General features: G+C 54.2%; 1 protein-coding gene across 1 annotated transcript in view; it reads left to right on the plus strand.

Moving 5' to 3' along the window:
- Positions 1–8,652, plus strand: part of BOC (BOC cell adhesion associated, oncogene regulated) — a 50,446-nt gene extending 41,794 nt beyond the window's left edge. The window contains 10 exon segments of the mRNA XM_040621246.1: positions 234–344; positions 850–1,056; positions 1,417–1,598; positions 2,056–2,161; positions 2,460–2,582; positions 4,650–4,871; positions 5,605–5,840; positions 6,052–6,128; positions 6,639–6,832; positions 7,906–8,652. Coding sequence (XP_040477180.1) covers positions 234–344; positions 850–1,056; positions 1,417–1,598; positions 2,056–2,161; positions 2,460–2,582; positions 4,650–4,871; positions 5,605–5,840; positions 6,052–6,128; positions 6,639–6,832; positions 7,906–8,093 — 1,646 coding nt within the window. The 3' untranslated portion in view covers positions 8,094–8,652.

Consider the following 8,652-nt stretch of genomic DNA (forward strand, 5'->3'; position numbering starts at 1 on the left):
CACACACACACACACACACACACACACACACACGCACACGCACATGCTGGCACCAGGCGCAGTACTGTAATGGTTACGCAGAGCTAGGAATCAGACCACACTGCCAATGTCCTGTATTATTTGCATCACCCTGTCAGACACCCCCAGTGGAGTCTCAGGCCTAAAGATCTCTCTGGAAAGGCAAACCTAATACATGCTCCCCCACCTGCTGGTATCAACCCATTTTCATCCAGGACGGCGGCCCAAACCTGAAATCATGGCCAGCAAGGAGCAGCAGATCCAGAGAGACGACCCTGGAGCCAGCCCCCAGAGCAGCAGCCAGCCAGACCACGGCCGCCTCTCTCGTAAGCCCCCGGTAGCTCAGAGGGGCGGGAGTGAGCAGGAGTCAGAACTGGAACCAGGTCCACTGCCTCAGAAGGCTCATTGCTGCAGATGGAATGAGGTCTTGTTCCATGGGTCCGGGAAGCCTTATACTTTCCTGGCATCTCCCCAGCCAACCCCAATAAGAAACCATAGATTGGAGTTTTTCAAGTAAAACGTGGTAGTCTGCCATGAGGGCTGGGAGGATGCTAACCCTGTGGGTCCAGACCACTCAGAGGAGAGAGCCACAGACTCTGGGCCTCCACAGTCTGATACTGCAGACTGGGGTCCTGGCTCAAGGGTCCTGGCTCAAGGGCTTCTTCTGGGAGAAGGTGACCCAGATAGCTTTGGAAGATCTGATACAGCCACCAGAGGGGGAGGGCTGGGGAGAACAGGCCCCAATCAGGAACAAGCCAAGTCCAGTTGCAATACAACCACCTTATCATGTCCCTTCTGCTTCCTTCTTCCCTCATGTATGGTTTCCTCCAGCCCCAGAAGCCCCAGACAGGCCCACCATCTCCATGGCCTCTGAGACGTCAGTGTATGTGACCTGGATTCCCCGTGGGAATGGTGGCTTCCCCATCCAATCCTTCCGTGTGGAGTACAAGAAGCTAAAGAAAGTGGGGGACTGGATTCTGGCCACCAGTGCCATCCCTCCGTCCAGGCTCTCGGTGGAGATCACTGGCCTAGAGAAGGGTAGGGGTCTGGCCACTGTCCCACCTGGTCCCCCAGCTGTCCCTGACCCCTCAGAGGACAGTCAGAGCTTTGGAGGCTCTTCTTTCTGCTGGTCTGCCACCCGCCATCTTGCTTACATGGATGCTCTTGGTGGTGTCCCCTCCGTCTTACAAACCCTTCCTTACCTTAGTCTCTGAAAAAGGTCCATAGCTATCCCCGCTGTGGCTCCTTTCTGAAGAAGATGGGAGTTCTTATGTCCTTTGGGGACTTGCGTCTGGGGAAGGGCTACCCAAAAGATCCCTCCAGGTTCTGGGTGTGCTGGGTGGAGGTGGGTCAAAAGTGTTTTCCAGCTCCTGGGTTCAAGTGAGTGTCTCTTACCAGGCACCTCCTACAAGTTCCGTGTCAGGGCTTTGAACATGCTGGGGGAGAGCGAGCCCAGCGCCCCCTCCCGGCCATATGTGGTGTCAAGCTATAGTGGCCGTGTGTACGAGAGGCCCGTGGCGGGCCCTTACATCACCTTCACCGATGCCGTCAACGAGACCACTATCATGCTCAAGTGGATGGTAAGTGGCCTCATGCCAGGAGCCACGGGGGGCGGGGCTGAGCTTCACGATGACAGGAGCTGGCCGCTGCAGCAGGAGCCGGAAGGAATCACTCTTCTCCTCTGCCCTTCTAAGATCCTTCCCCTTTAGTGGCCACCCCCCAGAGCCCCCATGCCTGGGAACTGAGCAAGAGTGCCCTATCCTTGCAGTACCCAGGCAGGTTCAGAGGGGACTTAATGTCTTTGGAGAAATGGCCGTTTCTGGTCTCCAAGAGCTGGGGGATCTTTAGGCTAAATAACAAGTGATCCTTGCAGCCTTCCCCCAGAAAGACTTGGAGATAGCAGCAGAAGTATTTTCCAGGCTCCCTCAGTGAATTTTTAAGCTCTAGGCTGGGGTAAAGTTTCTATCCACCAGTGGTTCTGCTCACATGATAATTTCTGTGTCCATGGTCAACTTGTTTCTTCTCCATTCCCTCTAGTATATTCCAGCAAGTAACAACAACACCCCAATCCATGGCTTTTATATCTATTATCGACCCACAGACAGTGACAATGATAGTGACTACAAGAAGGATATGGTGGAAGGTAAGAAGCACTTCGGGTGATATGATTTTCTCTGTTGGCAAGGGGGCCAAAGTGTTGGTGAAAGTATAAAACCTGGGCTGTTTTATCTGTGTGCATATCATGGACCCGTGCCACACCTGGGGTCACCAAGACCATAAACCCATATGCTTCCTTTCCTCCAGTGCTCCTACGCCCCAGGCTGCCCTGCTGCATTCACGGCACCAGCCCAGACACACACCCTGTCCGAGTCCAACTGTGACTGGTTCCAGGCAGACCAGATGCCTGTCACTGCGTGTGACTTTCTTGTGGTCTTTTCCAGGGGATCGATATTGGCACTCCATCAGCCACCTGCAGCCAGAGACTTCCTACGACATTAAGATGCAGTGCTTCAATGAGGGCGGGGAGAGTGAGTTCAGCAACGTGATGATCTGTGAGACCAAAGGTGATGCTCTTGAGCTGCTCTGCTCGCTCTTGCTCTTTCTAGCCAGCTGGGACCACGTCACTGTTCCATGCGGCAGCCTGGACGAGCCTAGCTCTTACCCACGAGACCCCTTATTTCCTAAGTACTCCTAAACTTTGTCATTTTTAACCCTCTGTTCACTTGCCTGGGCCTCAAGTGTGAACACGGCTGCCATCCTGATGGCTTCAAGGAACTGGGGAATTAACTCCTACATGATGAATTCATGGAACAGAACCCATCCTTAAGTCAGAACTTTCTTAAACACCATATTCCCGTAGGAGAGAAACTGAGCATCAGGAAATGATGTATCTTGACCAAGGTCACTTAGCCAGTTAGGGGTGGAGCATACTTTGGGGCAAGTTCATCTAACTACAAGCCCAGATTCTTTGACTGCACTGAAACATGTTAAACATCTTCACATAATAACTTGTTGATATTTGCGCGTTGGTCAGGTGGAGAGTTCTCCCCATCGCCATTTTGCAAACATCGGAAAACGTATAACGCAGGTGTATTGCAAAGAACAGAATCAGGAGAGGATCACAAAGGAATAGGAACGGGGACAAGAAAAGAATCCATTTTCCCGACATTGACGACATTGACTCTCTAGCTTTGCATGGCTTTCCATCCCCTATTCAACAGATGCTGGGTGCCTCCTGTGCGCTCCCTCCGTCTTCCGTGCTGTGAAGGGAGGGGGCAGATAGTCCTGCAGAAAGCAGCACAGAGAGTGCCCGGGGCCAAGAGCAGAGGCTTCACAAAGCTTCACACCGGGCTGGAGGGCTTGACTCTTCAGGCTGTTCCGAGGCGGACTAGCCTGGGGGACAGGGCCAGCCTGGTAGTTTGGAGGGTGTGGCATCTAGGAGGAGGCCGAGAGAGGGAGTGCCCAGGGAAGGGCCCGGGGGGGCCGTGGGCACTGGATCATGGAGGACCCTGTAGCCATGAGGTCCGGAGGGCTCACTGGTGTCCCTGCAGGAGTGGACTGGGGGAGAGCGCAGCGGCTGTAAAGTACAGGCAAAGAGAAGGGACGCGTTAGCGCCTCTTCTGGGGACGTGTGGGTAGGACCAGGGACCACTAGCCTGGGGGAGACTGAGGGGAGTGCTAAGTGAACATGAGGTGTCTAGCATAAAGTGCGCATGGATGGTGTTGTCATTTATTGAAATGGGGAAGCCAGAGGAGAAACAGAGCCCAGGAGAAAGGAAGGAACAAGGGGAAACCAGTCGGTGGCTTCCTGGGGCTGATTCTTCCCGGGACCGGAGACAGAAGCAGGTCTCTCGGCAGGGGAGGGCCCTAGGTACAGGGACGTGGCAGCCATGAGGACACAGACAGAGTATAGAGAGTGTGGCCTGAGAGGGACGAGAAGGGCTCCCAGCTCTGAGGAGAAGACAGAAAAATGTAAGCAGCCCTCGAGAGGCAGCGGGAAATCACCAGGTGTGCTGTCAGAGTTGAGAGGAAGGTGCTGTGAACGGGAGTTAACAGGTCACACACAGCCTGACACTAGCACAGCCCAGAGGAGGAGTCGCCATCTTGTCGGAGAATCGGTGTTTCCCAGTTACTGTCTGCCCGAGAGAGTCCCCCACCTCTGTGTCCTGCTCTGCGGCCAGGCTCAGACCTAGGACTTCGCATCCCGTATCTGCCCAGGAATAGCAAATCCATGGCTACATTCTGCCATTCCCAGTTCTTTTGCGGGTTTCATGCATTTTTTTTAAAGATTTTCTTCCAAAAGTTCCCTGGCTGTTCTCTGAGAGAAGCCCTACACCTCTTCTGCCCAGAAGACCCAGTCTGACGCCCGTGCTTGGCTCTCAGATAGCTCAGGTTGTGTTCTGAAATAGAAGGTTCAGTTCTCTTCAGTACTAAGTCTCCCATTAGAGGCCAGTTTCACGCTGAGCCTGGACACCACACTCATCTAATCCAGACTTTTGAGGCACTGCCTTGTGAGTTCGACCCCATTTCCCAATCCCATGGAATCAGGTTTGTTGTCGGTGCTGTTTTTTGTTTGTTGTGAGAGAAATGTCAAATAAGAGATGCTGAAGTGAGTTTTGTCTCCAATTACAGCTCGGAAGTCTTCTGGTCAACCCGGTCGCCTTCCTCCCCCAACGCTGGCCCCGCCGCAGCTGCCACCCCCTGAAACCGCAGAGCGGCCGGTGGGCACCGGGGCCATGGTGGCCCGCTCCAGCGACCTGCCCTACCTGATTGTTGGGGTCGTCCTGGGCTCTATCGTCCTCATCATTGTCGCCTTCATCCCCTTCTGTTTGTGGAGGGCCTGGTCTAAGCAAAGTGAGTGACTCCCCTCAGCACCACGGGAAGGCGCCTAGGGAAGGGAGGAGGGCTCCCAGCCTGCTGAGGCGGCCTCCACCCGGGGCGGGATCGGAGGCCCCCAGCTTCACGTTCACTAGAGCGTAAGCTCCTGGGTCCCCCCCCACAGGGCTGAGAGAGAAAAATACGCCAAGCCTGGGCCCTTTCCTCCCAGTTCATGGACCTTGGCAGACGGACAGTATGCAGTGGAAAGTAGTCTGTCCTGTCTGCATCTCTGGAACTCAGTACTTACCTGGCTCTGACTGCTCTTAATGCCCAAAGCTGCTGTTCTGCCCACATGCTCATGTTGAAAACGGACCCTGCCTCCTCCCTGCTGCTTCTCTGGGTCTGTGGACGCCTGTGCTTCCCCTCTTACCCTGTTAGCCACTAACTTCTGCTTCAAACGGCAACACTTCTGGTCAACTTGCCTCATTTAAATATTGTGTCTTCTGTTGGCTCACCGCTTCTTTCCCCCAGGCCTGTGTCCCTATATCTCCTCACCCTTCTCCCCACTGCGGAAGAGAGTCTAGATGTTAAAAGAAGTGGGTGACTGGAAGACTATTCTGAGAGAATATTCTCATCCCTGAGGCAGTGTCAACTCTCTGCCTACCTCATTTTACCCTATGTAGTCAGAAGTTTTCTGAGATTTCTGTGGTGCTGGTGGCTGCCCTGGGCCTCCTTGGCCTAAGCAACCTCTGTCCTTCTGTCCTTCCAGAACATACCACAGACCTGGGTTTTCCTCGAAGTGCCCTTCTGTCCTCCTCCTGCCAATACACTATGGTACCACTGGGAGGACTCCCAGGCCACCAAGCCAACGGGCAGCCCTACCTCAGTGGCACCAGTAGACGGGCCTGTGCCAGTGGGATCCACATGAACAGGGGCTGCCCTGCAGCTGCCATGGGCTACCCAGGCGTGAAGCCCCAGCAGCACTGCCCAGGGGTGCCTCAGCAGGTAACGTCGTCCTGGGAATGGGGGCACGTAGGTGCGGGCCAGCGCAGGGGAGTCGTTGGGCTGCCTCCTGGGGCTTTTCCCTTCCCACCTCTAATCCTGGGCTACTGGGTCTGGCTCTCTTTAGTCAGGAACAGCTCATTCTGTGGAACACCGAACAGGAAGGTTGCCTGGACTCTGGTGTGACCTTTTTGTTACTCTTTCTTTTGAGCAGCAGGAAGACACCAGCAGCCTGCTAAAGCAGACCATTCTTGGCACTGGATATGACCCCCCCAGTCACCAGATTCCCAGGTAACCGGGCCTCTCCCATCCCTGCCTTCCGCTCCAGAGCTTTCGTTCTCAGTAGCTCCTCAAACCCAGTCTCAGTCACTGAGGGGAGCTGGGGGGGGGGGGGGTCACATCTGACAACGTGCTCTGCCAGACTCGTCTCCCAAGGAGGAGTTGTGTTTGCAGTTATAATGCCCTTTCTGCTTTGGGGCGTGGGTTGGCCTGTCAGAAGTCCTTCCCTCTCTTGGCAGGCCGCAGCTACCACATACAGCTGGCTCTGTCCCCAGGCCCTGAGACAACTGACTGCACATCCTTTCATGCATTCAGGACTTACATAGAATAAAATGGAAATAGAGTAGAATGACCCATGGAAGTGGTGGTATGACACCTCTTAATGTTCAAAGGGGAGCAGTCCCTGCCCCGTCTGAGCCCTGACCAGCTCTGATGCCCTCAGACAGGGAAGCAGCCAGGGCAGTGGGCATACAGGCCCACTCTGCCTCCACCTCACCTCTCCATCTGGTCTCATGCCCGCAGGGGTCCCAAGTCTAGCCCAGACGAGGGCTCTTTCTTATATACACTGCCTGATGACTCAACTCACCAGCTGCTCCAGCCCCACCCAGACTGCCAGCACCTCCAGGAGCAGCCCGCCGCCACAGGCCAGTCAGGCGTGAGGAACGTACCGCAGAGTCCTGGGCTGGAAGCAACCTGGGACCCTCTTTTTCACCGAGGTTGGTGCCAGGGGCAGGGCAGGGTGAAATTGCACAAGCTAGGGATGACATGAGGTGGGCATCCTCCACCCCACAGTGGCCTAGAGACGGGGAGAGAACAGTCCTCAAAGGTGCTATTCAGAGCCAGCCACAGCTTTTCTATGGGAGAGACAGGGAGCGAGAGACAGGCAGCGAGAGCCATGGCCCAGCAGGCCCCTGGGGGCGAACCAGGTGGGTCGGGCTGTAACACAGCACATCCTCAAAGGCTGGGAAAAGGACACATCCCCATTTCAGAGAAAGAAGCCCTTTTGGTCTCTGCATTTTAAGACCATTCACAAATTCCTACCGCCTCTCATCACACCAAGAGGCATTCTCTAATCACACCAAATACTTTCTTTGTTGGGTCTTGTCTCTTAATTGAGGAATGAGATGAGATCAGTCATTAAGCAGCCGAGTTCTCACACCAACCTGTGTGCTTCCACAGAGCCTTTTCTCCGGGGCTCCGTGCACACTGCCTGCACTGCAGTCCTCCGTTGTGCCAGGCTCTTGGAAACCAGTGGACGCTTGGTTGGGGCACAGGCGGGTTCGGACCCTTGGCTAATGCTTCTTAGCTTCCATGGCGTGAATGTCCATTCACATGCAGATCCTAGACTCTGTCTCTGGGAGATAAAATTCTAAGACAGGCACCTCCTAGAGCCAGACCCCAGCGTCTTCAAAACTGACTCCGTCTGGGGTGGGATGATAATGCCCAGAGAAATCATACCGGAGGGGGCAGACTAGCAGCTTCTAGTTGGAAAGAACAGGGCTTTCTTCCACATTTCATGGGCTCTGCTGACTTCATCTGCCCCAGTAAGCTTAGTACTGGAGAATCTCTGGGGTTCCATCACTGAAATGTGCAGGTCGGTCATGGGTAACAAGTGCCCCCACATGTCTCTGAGACCTTCGAGAGAAATGCCCTTGCCATAGTTACGTGTTTCTGCCTCTCTTTCAGGGCTAGTATAACCAACTCCCATCACGGGACTGAGCCAGGACCACTGAGCGGTGGTTCCTGGTCAGCCTGGATCTTAATGTTTCCCGCTTTTCTCTCCCCTCAGGGCCCCCGTGCTGCTTGGGCCTTGTACCAGTTGAAGAGGTGGACAGTCCTAACTCCTGCCACGTGGGTGGAGGAGACTGGTGTTCCCAGCACCCCGCGGGGGCCTACGTAGGGCAGGAACTTGGGATGCGGCTCTCCGCCAGTCCACCGGTGCACGTAGCTTTTGAAACACCACCTCCTACAATTTAGACAGAAACCAATATCCCAGAAAGACTATGTATTGTTTTTACAAAGAGAGAAAATTGGTATTTATTTTTCTATAATAGCCATATTTATATATTTATGCACTTGTAAATAAATGTATATGTGTATAATTCTGGAGAGACACAGAGAATCCTACCCATTGAGGTATGAGGGGGAAATCAAAGCAGCCCCCGTAACGGGACTCCACCTCACAAGAGCGGCGCGGACGGAGGCGGCAGCCCGTCACTTAGCCCCTCTGCCACCGCCCAGGCGGCCACACAAGGCCCCCGGAGAAGCTGAGGAGAGGAAGACTTTTAGGCACACTGTCCATGACCCACCATGAGGGAAAAGCAAGGGCCACAGTATCGCAGGCTGGAGACGCTTGTGAAGATGGCTGGACCGAGTACTACAGGAAACGTTTTTAGAAGATGCACATGAGAACAGACTAAGATGTGTATAGTCCTATAAGCATTAACCAACCTTCCAGAATCAATAATCTGTGGCAACCTATCCCTGTAAAAACAAACACTGTAACTTCTAAATAAACGTTTAGTCTTCCCTGTAA

Source organism: Ursus maritimus, unplaced genomic scaffold (genome assembly GCF_017311325.1).
Source record: "Ursus maritimus isolate PB19 unplaced genomic scaffold, ASM1731132v1 scaffold_4, whole genome shotgun sequence".
In the NCBI taxonomy this organism is placed as follows: domain Eukaryota; kingdom Metazoa; phylum Chordata; class Mammalia; order Carnivora; family Ursidae; genus Ursus; species Ursus maritimus.